At 38.1% G+C, this 13189-nt stretch overlaps 1 protein-coding gene across 2 annotated transcripts in view; it reads right to left on the reverse strand.

Moving 5' to 3' along the window:
- Nucleotides 1-1826: 1826 nt before the first annotated feature.
- Nucleotides 1827-13189, reverse strand: part of tjp3 (tight junction protein 3) — a gene marked incomplete in the record, with an annotated part of 22191 nt that continues 10828 nt past the window's right edge. For both annotated transcript variants that reach the window (XM_024279232.2, XM_024279231.2), the window contains 20 exon segments: nucleotides 1827-2190; nucleotides 2278-2333; nucleotides 3583-4146; nucleotides 4763-4863; nucleotides 6052-6262; nucleotides 6351-6427; nucleotides 6552-6647; nucleotides 6742-6944; nucleotides 7022-7241; nucleotides 7868-7976; nucleotides 8076-8232; nucleotides 8313-8376; nucleotides 8497-8570; nucleotides 9968-10040; nucleotides 10148-10224; nucleotides 10765-10855; nucleotides 10995-11071; nucleotides 11736-11820; nucleotides 12612-12712; nucleotides 13020-13189. In XM_024279232.2, the coding sequence (XP_024135000.1) occupies nucleotides 2049-2190; nucleotides 2278-2333; nucleotides 3583-4146; nucleotides 4763-4863; nucleotides 6052-6262; nucleotides 6351-6427; nucleotides 6552-6647; nucleotides 6742-6944; nucleotides 7022-7241; nucleotides 7868-7976; nucleotides 8076-8232; nucleotides 8313-8376; nucleotides 8497-8570; nucleotides 9968-10040; nucleotides 10148-10224; nucleotides 10765-10855; nucleotides 10995-11071; nucleotides 11736-11820; nucleotides 12612-12712; nucleotides 13020-13189 (2748 nt within the window).

Here is a 13189-nt window from a genome sequence, read left to right on the forward strand (position 1 = left end):
CCATCATTAGAAAAAAGGCACAAAAGCTATTTTCATTGGAGTATTTAACAACTAGCAAAATAGTAACATGTTTGTTGACCAAATAAATATGCAATATGGGTTATTCTAAAAAAAATGTGCAAAATAAAAGTAGGATACAAATAGATCAACTTTGCATGACGCTGAATTTGGAGCTGACCGTCACCTTACTCTTTGATTCCTCATTGGTCTCAGAAGCCTGAACATCCGACTCAAAGTTCAGTGTGCACTTCAAACCAAAGCTGTCAGGCCATCTTAAGTCTGTTTCATTTGTTCGAGCAGTCATATTTTTCTGGGTTCTCTTTTATCAATTGAACGTGCAAATCTTAAATTAAAAAGTAGCCTATGCTTCTCTTTGCATTAAACAATCAGCCTTAATAAATCAAAAGAAAATTCAAATGTGTATGCCTATTTTGCTTTTTATTTGGGATGTTTGTAAATCTGACTTTTAACAAATGACACATAGTAGTTAATCATAACCCACAGTAGAGGAAAAAAATCCTCAATGATCCATTCCAATCATCTTTTGATCTATTAAAATAGTGTTCCCAGTGGTCTTTTAATTATGATTATATTGTTTTTAAGCCAAGGTATTAAAAAAAAAATGTTTTCAAGGACATAGTTTCAGTATAGCGGCAGTACCTCATCAAATATTCACCTCTGAGTTGTTGATTACCCATGGGGTTAGCTCAAGCAACCCCACCCCCTCTTCCCCTCCCAGCACAGCAAACAGGGAGCTTGTGGCCCGCAGTGTGTTTTCTACGCTACAAATAATTTCCTCTTCAAATTTGATTTTTTTTTCCATCTGCTCCTGAATAAAAATGATTAAAAAAAAAAAATAAAACACTCAAATTCAATTTTGAGCTTAAATGTCTTAATATATGTCCTCCATTATGAGAAAAAGAACATCTTAAAAATAACATTTTCATAAGAGTGGGTCTTTAAATGCAATAGACCTGCCGCCCCTTTAACACAGCTGGATGGGTTTTATCCACTGAAGTGCCGTTACTAAGTATTTAGGTTCTTAAAGGACTGGTTTAACAAAATAAAATAAAAAATTGCTTTGGGAAGTTTTTTCGAACTAAGGATAATTTAGTTTTTGCAGGTAAAGTTATAATAAGCCCAGCATTTTTTGTTTTTCTTTGTGTTTCTGCTCTGAGAAACAAAACAATTAAAAAATTATAACTTAACTAGTTATGTTTACTTCTACTTGATTAGGTGAAATTACAACAGCATACACTTTCCACAAGTAGCAACTATGACTCTGAAGTAATTCTTTTTTTCCCCCCCCCAAAGGTAAAAACCAACAGGAAACCATAAACTAAAACTAGGGCAATTTGGAAAGCAAGCCCATATAATGAGCTCAGTGCTTTATGATTAAACCACGGTTGCATAACAATAAAAGAAGTAAAAATAAAAAAAATAATTTAAAATTTTTTTAAGAAAACTGGTGTATTAATTTTGAAATGCACTCATTAGTCCCAGAAATAGTAAATGTGTGGGCTCAAATGATCCAACTTTCCTTAATCTGATTATTCAGAATTCACTATTACTGGTATTTTGTGTTTTAAAGCCCAACACAAAGCAGTGGTCATTGGTAATAAACAAAACATGTTTATGTCCATACAACTCTGCATTCCTATTAATGATTATAAAGCGATTCAAAGTTCACACTGAGCAAAAAGCATAAAACTACTAGAACATTTAATTTCTTTTAATCAGAACATTTTATTATAGAAAAAACATTTCTAAAAATGGAGAGAGAAAAAAAAAATCAAAATTTATAAAATATTGTCCTAAAGCCACACTCTGTGTATTGTTATGAAAGCTTTAATACAACTGTTTCACATAGAAATGGAAAATATAAAAATCAAACACTTAGATCATCATGTTCTACTTTGGTCGTTCTGAACATTCCTCACCATTTCAAGCAAGCCATCCACATTCTACAAAAGAAAAGTTTCTTGAAAGAGCAAAACTTTTCATAAACATTTGTTGGGAAGTTTTACAGACTAAAATCTTCAGTTCGTCTAAAGTTCAGTTGCAGGACCCCATTCGATGTCGTCCGCCTCGTCCTCGTCAAACGCGTCCGCTCCCTCCTCATTCTCAGAGCTGTCGCTGCCTCGGATTTGTGTGCGTCTGAACTGAACCGCTTGGTGATGATGAGCTAGGCTGTGAAGAAGGAAGACATGAGGGTTTGTTAAGTCAGCAGAGGACTTTGTGCTCCTCCATTGTGCCACAAATCCCTAAAACGCTTACACAATGAGTGCAGGTTTCTTTTCCTCTCCCTGTGCCTGAGGCTCTGCCATTCGAGTCTGCAACAGATGACAGAAACAATTAGGATGAACTTCAAAACCTTTCAGAACTTTGATTATAATTCAAATTCAAAGTAATTGGATTAATGTGACACCCAGAAAGACATTAAGGGAACAGATTCGTAAAAACAAAAAAACAAACCTGGAGCAAGATTTGGGGGATTTGCTCTGCTTTGACTTTTTGCTCTGAGGTTCTTTCTATTGTAATATTGTAATACAAAAAGAAGATTCTCCTCCCTTCCGCCATCTGTGTGAGCGCGCTGCTCTGGTGTGGATACCACCTGCTTAGCGCACGTTTATAATCCCATGTAGAGCGTGTTCTTGGACGCACTGCACGCGGCCGGTGTGTAAGCACCATGAACCGGGTTGAACATTCAGTGTGTGCCTGATTTGCCCGACTTAAAGACTTGCGTAGCAACGTGCACTCACGCGCGCTTTGTGTACAAAGGCCAGGAATTCTGACGTGCATTGCATTGACTTTTCATTGATTGTGCGGCCGGTGTGTAAGCACCTACACACTCACACACAGGCGCGCCTGCATGGAAAGCTGTCAAATACATTTTTTTAAATTTTCAATGAACATGTAGACGAGTTTGAATCGTTTTTTTACCGATTGCCAAAGAATTGTTACATCCTTATTTTCTATTGTCTTTAATGAAAACAATATAAAATTACAGGGTTTTTTATTTTTTGGTGCTGTAATTTGGTGCTCTCTGTTGTTTAGAAAAACATGTGATCACAGAGTTACTGTTCAGAAATGATAATGTCGTAAAGTTGACAAAGAAAGGAAGTGACGTAAGGTTTGTGGATGTGGGGAGAGCGGTGCAACCGATAGAGTTCTGCATGCAGATCGGGCAGTGACGGTTCTTTTCTGAAAGAGGAGATCCTAATCCGTGCCAAATTTGGTGCTTGTAACACAAAATGAACGATTTGTCTAGAATATTAACCTATTGTAATCAAGTCAGTGATGCCTTTAAATAAGGTTTGTAAAAAAGAAAAATTACAGCAAAAAAAGAAAAATGAAAAATGTGCTATTTTTTAAATTCAATAATTTATACTTTTAGCTCAGACTGATATTCTTATGAAAGTAAATTACATTTTCTGTTTGACTGTCAACACAAAAGCTTAAAAATAAAATCTTCTTTTACAATATTTTAAAAAGTACGATTATAAGGGAGTGTAACATAGATCTCATAACATAAATGTTCTCTAGTCTAAACCAAAACACTGCTTCGGTCGGGGTACAAACCTGCTCTAGTGTCCTTTCAATGGTGGACAGGCTGGCATGTTGCTGGTCCTCGCCATCCGATGGCTCATCTACTGAGAATCGAGACGAGGGTGAGGGGGCAACAAAATCTGGGGGTCCATCTGATGGAGTGGTTGGTCCTGGCTGATCGAGAGCACCGAAGTCTGAGTCTGAATAACTGCGATTAGAGGGATTGTCCTCCGCATCGCTGTGGGGCGGGCTGTACTGCTCCCGATGGGGCGACTTGGGCTCTGGCACAAGCATCAGCGGCGGGATTTCTCTGGTAGTAAACCTGTCATCAATTGGCTCGTCGTCCATCTCTGGGTTGTGGTCGCCAAAAGCAGGCTCAGAGGATCGAGCTAGGGCAGCTCCGGGGCCCCTAGAGACCCTAGGGAGCAAAGCTGCATTCTGGCCAGGATACGCCTCCTCCAGGTCCTCGTTGTCGGTGTAGACCTCTCCATCAGTGTAGACCTCACCGTCAGTGTCCTCCAGGTCACTGGCAGCACTGAGATAGTCAGACTGGTTTTGATCCAGAGTGTCTAGATCAGGTTCTCCTCCACTCTCCAACTAGACAGAAGAATATTTAATTTAAAAAGTATCTGACTAGATGAAAATACAAAGTTGTCCAAATGTTTTGTCAGAAATCTTTGTAATGTTTTTGTCAGAACACACATAAAATTAGTCACACCTAACTGTGTGTCTAAAATGTGATTTCCATGCAGAAAAGACAAGTAAGTCTCCAGCTAACAGCAGAACAAACACAATTATGCAAAGATATTCACACCTCAGGCGGTTTGGTGTCAGTTAAACACAGGGTTCATGTTTTGCATGAAAGAAAGTCTGGTTTAAGGACACCTGAAGTTACCTTAGATCAGGAAAGACAAAAGCAATAAATAATAGGAATATAGGTTTAAATGTAGTAGTGCTTTGAAGCTAAAAGTGAGAAGTTGTCGTTGGAATGATACAATATGAACTGACCTCTTTGTCATTTTGCAAACATGCTTGAAGCAAAATGACAAAGTAGTCTTTGTGTAAACAGAGTTCTCTGATCAACCAAACGTGCTGCTTAATTCAGTGAGGGGCTCAGAATGTTAAACAGCTAAATAAACATTTTAAGAGTTGATGCATGAACTGAATTCCTTCTAGCTCCGAGTGTGTCTGTGTTTATGTGTGTTTTTTGTACCGTGACTTCAGACACCCAGACCGGTTTGGACTGCTGGTGGCGGATCTTCTCCTTTAGAGAATTGTACCAGTCGTAGGAGCCGGGTTCCAGGTCCACTCGAGCTAAAGGAAATTGTTAGCAAAAAAAAAAAAATGAGATGAAACTGCAATTCTATGAAACTTCTGCACAAAACTTTATCAAAATTCTAGAAATGCTGAAAAAACACAATTTTGCAATTACATATAAAATCATAAATATGCAAGAAAAAAAACACACACACACAAAACAACTTTTTTTTGAAATATGGAGACGGATATGAACTATACTTTGATTTACAGTAAACACATTCAAGTTTCTTCCATTCCTCACTCATCATCATCCATCAAAGGAGATGTTTTATTCAGGCTGTGGAGCCGCAAGTTCCTTGCACATAGGAGCTGCTACAGATGAAGGATTTTGGGGAAACTGTGGTTGGTGATTTTACAGAGAAGCTGTGGATCCAACAATTCCACGACACCCTCAACTTTTGATGGACTGTGTGCTGCTGTGGGACCTCTTGTGGAGCCCGCTGTGCAGTCTGTTGTTGGTCACATGACTCGTTTCATTGGGGAAAAAAAAGTGGTTCGGGAAATATGTGACAAAAAACCCTCCTCCAAGCACAAAAACTTATTTTGATAAATGCGAGTTTTTTTTATTTTTAATTGACACATTTCCATTAGACAAATTTACTAGCGTAAATCCAAGTTGCACAATTTCGTCGTCTACTTGTCAAGCCATCCAGGGGGAACCTTTATTTACTGAGCTCCAATTTTATTTACTTAATGCCAGTTTTAAATAATTAATGACAAATGTATTTAATAATTTCATATTTAGTACATTTATTTCAATGTGTCCCTTCCAGCCCACCTATGAAATACATAAGTGTGTCATGAAATATTTAAATGTGCTTTTTAATGGCTATTTTAATATTTTAATGCCACATATATTTAAACGTGTATTTATTAATTTCCAATTTTATTCATTTAATGTCCATTTTAAATAATCAATGCCTGTTCTAATAATCAACACATTCATTTAATAATTTAATAACGTATATATTTATTTCAATTTGTCTCTCCTGGTCCTCCAAACACTCAACAGTAACTGGGATAAGCTGCAGCGACCCTGTGACCCCAGAAAGGATTAAGTGGGTCTAAAAAGTGGATGGAAATAATGTGCAGCCAAAATGGTGTCAAAGGTGTATAAAATCTGTAAAAGTAAGGGACAAAAGAATGTAAGAATAATATATATTTTTTAAGAATAATTTTTACCTGAGAACAGGTGGCTGGCGTGTTTCCTTAACTTGAGGGCCTGCGAGTAGAGACGTCGGGAACTCTTGTTGGAGTTGGGGTTGTACCTTTGTCTCATAGCTTTGACTTCTTTGCGACTATGAGGGTCTAAGAACACCACTATGGGATGGTACTGGATATAGTTCAGCCTTTCCACTGCAGTGGCAGTGATGTCCAGCAGAGGGTGCTTGTCCTGAAATAAAAAGTCAATTAGGAGTTTTTTATGCTATTAAACAATATCTTTTACATTTTTTAATGAGGTTCTGAGAGTTACTGATTACCTTTTCTGCAATTTTCCTCACAGTTTCCAGCTTGATTACTGTAGAGCTACTACTTGATCCACCACGAGGAACCATCTCTGCAGTAGAGAAAAACTCCAATGAATACACGCTCAAATTAGACTAAATAATTCACAGAGACCAAAAACTGTTTCCACTTCTCTAAAAAAAAAAACTGCATGAAAGAAAGAATCAGTAAGTTACCTGCCACTTCATAATCATCAGGCAACTCTCTGGACAGCTTTTCCATAGCAATGTCATTCAGAGGACCCAGGATGACCACGGGCCGTTTGAAATTAGCTGCACAAAACAAACATTTAAAAAGTGTCAAAACCTGTTGAGTGAGTTCTGAGTTTCTGACAAGAAAGTAGGAAGTAGAAAAGCTGCTCCTAACCTTCCCTGAGCAGGACTCTCTCATAGGCCGGGTAATTTCCCTGAATGGTGAGCTGCAGCAGGTCGTCACGGCTACGCCTGTTCTTGTCGTTCTTTTTATTCCCTCGGAGACCTCGTAGTTTCCAGAACTCTGCTCTCGGCCCCGACGCCTGCCTCTCTGCACTAGGTCGCTGCAATCGCTCAATGTTGGCCAGTTTCTCTGCTCTGTTGGTCATGATGGATCAAATCATTCAAAATGTGGGATATCAAGGCAAAAAAGAAAACTTCTCCCCTTTCCATACCTCTCTTGGTTGGGAATGGTTCCTTTTTCCATCTCGTGCAGGTCGTTTCCCATACGGATAGCCAGCCAGTTTCCTATCTTCCCTTTGTGCATAGTATCTACGACCCTGAACACTTCTCCTCTGGTGAAGGTCAGACCGATGGGGTGGTCAGACTCGTGATCAAAGTGAGTACGAATGTAGAAGTTGTCTCCCAGGTTGGACTTCAAGATCTTCTTATAAACTGTAAACACAGTATGAGAAATGATTGAAGAGGACAATGATGGAAATCATGGATTTTTTTAGGACACTGACTTCTTTACATCATCTTTTCACTTCAATAAACATTACTTCATATTTAAAAGAGAACACAACAACTGTATCATAATGTGGTTTGAGCTGTGGCAAATCTATCATTAAAGCAGAGCAAATGTCACTCAGATAAGATTTAATTGCTTCTTCAATTTTGAATGGCTCAGGACTAACACTTTTCTCTGCTGTTCACGTTGTCAAGTTATGTCATTTTTTATTAGCATTTTTTGTTTTAAGTTGTATTTTAGTGTAATATTTATCATATTTTTGATGTTTTCTTATTGCTCTGTGATTGGCTAGCCCTGGATCAACGACACTAATTTTGTTTCATCTCATGAAATGACATTAAAGATCCTTAAATCCCATTTTTTAAATAAATATTTTGGTAATCAAAATTGTAATCATAATAGCACATTTGGAGGTTTTAAAAAGCACTTAAAGTATTTTCAAATTAATTTAGAGACTATTTGTTTAAAAATAGTCAACAATGTGACCGAGCATCTAAATAACAGTAGTTTTGTCGACCAACTGGAAATGCTAAAGAGGATCCACACTCACTGTCCATCTTTCTCTGTGTAGAGATTTCAACTTTCTCTCCTGTCTTGATGTTCAGGAGGAAGTTGGCAGCTTCTTCTCGTGTAAAATGGTTAAAATCGACTTTGTTTACCTAAATAAAGCGAGAAATTAGTCCAATTTTAGTGATTTTTACACACTGAGGAAGTTGTGGAAAATAATGTTTTAGGTTTCTAAACCCAAATGAGCTGACCTGTAGGATCTGGTCTCCCTCTTTCATTCCTTGATCATATGCTGGGCTGTTTGGCTGAACTCCACCAACAAAAATGCCCACATCATTGCCTCCCACAAGTCTCAGACCCAAACTTCGCTCCTTCGCAAATCTCAACGTCTGAACATCTGAACTGTATCTTAGAGAATCACAGGAGACAGAAGCGCATTAAACACTGAGAAAATGCAAGAGAAGGTTTGATGTCACTGTAATACTCACTCTGGATTAGATGACGGATATGAATCTGGAGGTAAGAAATAGAGAGGCTCCTCTACAGGGTTGGCTGGAAGAGAAGTTAACATTTGTTACCAATTGCTTTTAAAGACGATAAAAATAACACAAAAACTAATGCTAATAAAGTTCTACAATCACAGCAAACAATAAATTGCTTAGGTTGCCTTACACTGAAGAGCTAAGTTGTGCTTCACTGAAATCCCAGACCGAAGGGAGGCTTTTCCATTAGCAGCACGCTTGGTACTGTGGAGAAAAATGGATATCAGGCATATTCAGTACTTGCATTGTTTTTTCATGTCAACAAATATTGAAATTTTTGCTTGAAAGTAGGGCTGGGTATCAGTTATAATTTTCAGAAACAATTTGATTCACAAGAGCCTGAACGGATTCGATTCCGATTTTTTTTTATTCTTTTGATTCTTCAATTTAATTCAATTTTGAGTTTACACATTTATACACATTTGCTTAGAAATACAATAATCTACAACATCATTTGAATATATGTATATTAATCTGATACAGTTCATATACTGTAAAATGTATCAGTGAAATCATTAAATTGTTAATATCATACAGTGTTACATGGATTCTCCAAAGCAGAAGTTCTAACAAAAATGTTCAGATCATTAACATAGTAAACATTGTTCTGCTTCTCCTGGAGAGCGTTTCAGTTTGGTCACGAAATGGCAAATCATTCTATAGCATTGGAGAAGAAGACAATATGAGAAAAAAATATGTTTTAGACCACAAATGGTTACTTTAAAAAAATATTTCCTTAAAAGAGTTTGGTAAATTCATATCTGTGAGTATGTTTAGGTCAACCGCGAGTTAGCATTAGCCGTCCTATGGGAAATTCTATTAAATGCTAGCATCAAGCTAGCAGACTTTAGCTTTATGTGCTGAACCGATTTATATTATTAATAACTTACTAAGCTTAACCCGATTCAAATCGATTAATCGATTTAACAACCCAGCTCTACTTGAAAGGGAGATGCCCCCTGTCCCCCCCTAGTTCCGCCCCTGGCCCAGATGTACACAGTAGGGGTGTGTATTGGCAAGAGTCTGGCGATGCGATACGCTATCGTGAGACATGTCTCATGATACAATACATATTTTAAACAAGCTGGTTCTCGGGAGATCTTGTTATTGTTTTGGTTCAGTGTAGAGCTGCTCAGAGAGGTTCAATGTGCTGTGCTGTCAACTAGTGGTCAGGGGTTTAGGTGGAAAATAAAAGTAAGACGCTGAAAGAAGCTCATTACTAATTAAATATAAGCTTGTCAGCATTTTAAATTGGCACAAGTATAGCCAAATGAAATATCACGATATATCGTTGAATCAATTCTTCCCCATACAGTACTTTATCCTCATAACTAAAATGAACATTTGATTGTTAGCACTAAAAAAGCCAATAATATGTGCATTCTAGGATAATGGTGATTTGTATGACATGGAAACTAACCAAAAAATTAAAAAAAAAAATCAAAACTTTTTACAAGCTCATATAATAACTAACATAATCCTTGTATTGTTTATTACAGTCTTCTTCCAAAACTTTAGATTTACCCGTCTACGGAGGCCTGTTACTTGTCAGTTTCAATGTTTTAAAATTCATTCAGCAGAATACCATCACTCGACCGTACCTGCGGTGGGCGTCCTCACGCTCAGAGCTGCCAGACCTCCTGAGGTGTGAAAGTGGATCTGAATCTGAGGATTCTAAAGCCAAAAAAAATCATGATTTAGACTTTAGCAGTGCATTATGTCAACGTCTAATCCGAGAAAAGAATGATGGAAATTAATTCCAAACAGAAGAGTGGACTGACCATCAGGAGGTGGTCTTGCAGGGGACGGGACATGGCGGGGTGCGTCCTGCTTCGCTGCAGACTTCCTTGTAGAAGCTCTGACAAAAACAAATTCAAATGTTTGTGAAACTATATTGTTTCTTGCGAAAAGCAGATTTCTTTTGAATGCAAGCAGAGATATCATCAACTGGGAATGAACTGCCAAACCCTGCGTGACCACGTCAAATGTCAAACATTGTTTTGACTGTAATCAGTTGAAGTGATGCAATTTTGGCAGGAAGTCATGTGGCTCACAAAGATATGACCTTTGAGTTACAGAGAAACCAGCTGCACGCACTTCCCTATTTTGATCAACAAAATCCATGACTCAGGAGAATCATTTAATACATTCACTTTTTTTTTTCCTAAAGTGTCACTAACTTCCAAAATATATAAAAAAATGCCACTTGAACTTTTAACTTTTCTGACCCAGATACAAAACCTGACTGAAACCAGTAAGACAGGATCACTGGGTTGAGTCTTTGGAGGAAATGGGTAAAGTTTGGGTTCTTGAATGATTAAAGTTTCTATCTAGTTTATTCTATATTAAAACTATAACTGGCAGTTTAGAGGGCATGAAGCTGCAGGTCTCTTCTCACCTGCGTCTGCCGCTGGCTCTCTGTCTACTTCTTGTGGTCTCAACTCGTGGAACAGGTGCATAGTCGGGCTCTGAATCAGAGTCTGAGGGAGCTGTGGAATGAAACAAACCAACTATGACTACAATGTAAATAATGATTGGATTGCTGTAGGTAAACATTCTTTAGAAAATTTAGAAGGATTTATATAGAAAATGTATAAAATTGCACACTATAGCTCCGTATGGACACACCTGCTTTCGGTACAGCGTCAGGAGCGCTCCATTGTGGCGTCTCCACCTGAGGCTGCAGAGAAACTTCAGGCAGAACTCTGGAAGAGAAGAAAGGGAGGCGGGAGTGAGGGAGGAGGAACAAATCTCAGTTACGTTTGGCGAAGGGGGGCAAGTGGCTAAAATGATGATTATTTATGGGAAACTGAGACTGAAATGTTGAATATTCACCTGATGGTCTGTGAGGGAAGTGCTCTTTGTGAAGTTTAACTGCTTTGTGACCGAACAACATGAACCTTTATAGATTGTGCAGTTTTTAGCTGCTTGGTCAGGTTCAGTTTAAAAATGCAAACTTTTTTTTTTTTTTTTTTTGCAACATGCATACTTGCAGTCTTGCTGCCTTTTGCATCACCACTAAGCCAAATACAGGAGAACACGTTCAGTGAAAAGCCTCTTTTATTTCATTGATTAACAATGAAAAGCCACTTTTATTTCAGGGTTAACAAATCATCAACACATGGAAAATACAAATCAAGAACACCCACAAAAATAAAACCTATAAAACCTGATAAAATCAATATAAAATAGAAACAAAAACAAACATAAAAATAGAAAAAAAAGTGTAAAAAAATTTATTTTAAAACAAATATGTTTGATTAGGTATGGTAAACAATGAGAAAGGTTTGTCGTCTGTTCAGTTTCCGTTGGACGAGCTCTTGTTGAGTTTCGGTTAGGGGGTGAGGTTTGGAGGACCTTCATCTGTACCTGTATTTGCTGAGGGAGTCCTGACTGTGGGAAGTGGTATGCCTCTGTAGAGGCGGTGAGGTGCTATCGGAGTCAGATTCAGACTCTGGGGAAGGAAAAAAATAAATATTAAAGCACTGTAAACTTCAGTCACTAGTATTTTAATATTTACAGTTCTTTTTTATCATTCATGCTAGTTTGGTTTTCTAAAGCAATGCAGAGATGCATCAATTTGTCAATCATGAGGAACCAATGCAGCAGTTTTCAATTGGGGGAAAGCTCCTCGTCTTCATCTATGCAGTTGACTTCTGGCGTAACTGAAGGTTTAATGTGCTCTTTCTAAGAAGACCAGAGAGCAATAATCTATTCTATTTGAAATAAAAAACATGCATTATCACCTTTGGCACTTGGACTTGGACTGGACTTTGGCAATGTTTTTAAGATGATAAAATCTTATTTTTGTTACTTTTTCAATTAAATTTCACCTCGGAGACAAATAGAACAGCCAGGAGACATTTCATAATCTTATAGTTTTAATAAACTGGTTTCACTGTTGCCTTCAGAACCAAAATCAAAACTGCTGTTTTGTTCTGGTTCAGCTGTAAGAAATATGATTTATACAGTTTAACAGATAAATACAGTTTAAAGTACATTCATTGACTCTTCGTCATCAGGACACGCTGTGATGTAGAGTTGTGTGTCATCGGCATATCTGTGAAAACAAATGCCATGCTTCCCAGGAAAAGTACTTCCTGATATACTTGAGCCTCATCTTTCTTTCTGTACACCTGCATTTCACATATATATTAGATAAATATTGTTAAGGAAATGTTTTATAAGGGAACCGGGCATGTGCCATTACAAGGAAATGTGATGATGTGCGTTTGTTTATCCAACCTGGTGGTGGAATTCTCAGGGGAGAGTTAACTCTCCTCAGTGGCTCCTGGCGAACAGTAATGGGGGAGGATTTTAGGGCGCCATGAAGATCAGGAAGGACCCTGCAGACGAGAGGAAAAGTGACAAGTCAGGAACGATCGGAGCTGAAACGCCGGCCGAGGACCGATTTCTAATTGCAGAGCGTATCCAAATCAAATACAGGGTATCCCATACGCCTCCATGCATAGGAAAAGTGAATGTTTTTGGACATAAACTATTTTTATGTATATATATGACTGCCATTTTGCTCTTTATTCAAATGTTTTCTCTGAAATACAAAGAAATACATTTTAGAACTATAAAAGTACGGAATGCATCATGTCTCTTATTCATGGAGATTTATGGGACACCCTGTAGAAATATCCGTACTTGTATCTGCTGTCAACAAGGGGGGTCTGCCTGCGCGGAGGAGGGTCCCCTCCACTGCCATCCGAGTCAGAATCCGACACAGGTCTGCGAGGCATTGTGGAGCTAGTGGTAGAGCGAGGCAAGGACCAGTTTTGATGTACTGGGGAGGAGCGCGGGTTGGGGAGGGCGGA

This window comes from Oryzias melastigma, linkage group LG4, assembly GCF_002922805.2.
Source record: "Oryzias melastigma strain HK-1 linkage group LG4, ASM292280v2, whole genome shotgun sequence".
Taxonomy (NCBI): Eukaryota; Metazoa; Chordata; class Actinopteri; order Beloniformes; family Adrianichthyidae; genus Oryzias; species Oryzias melastigma.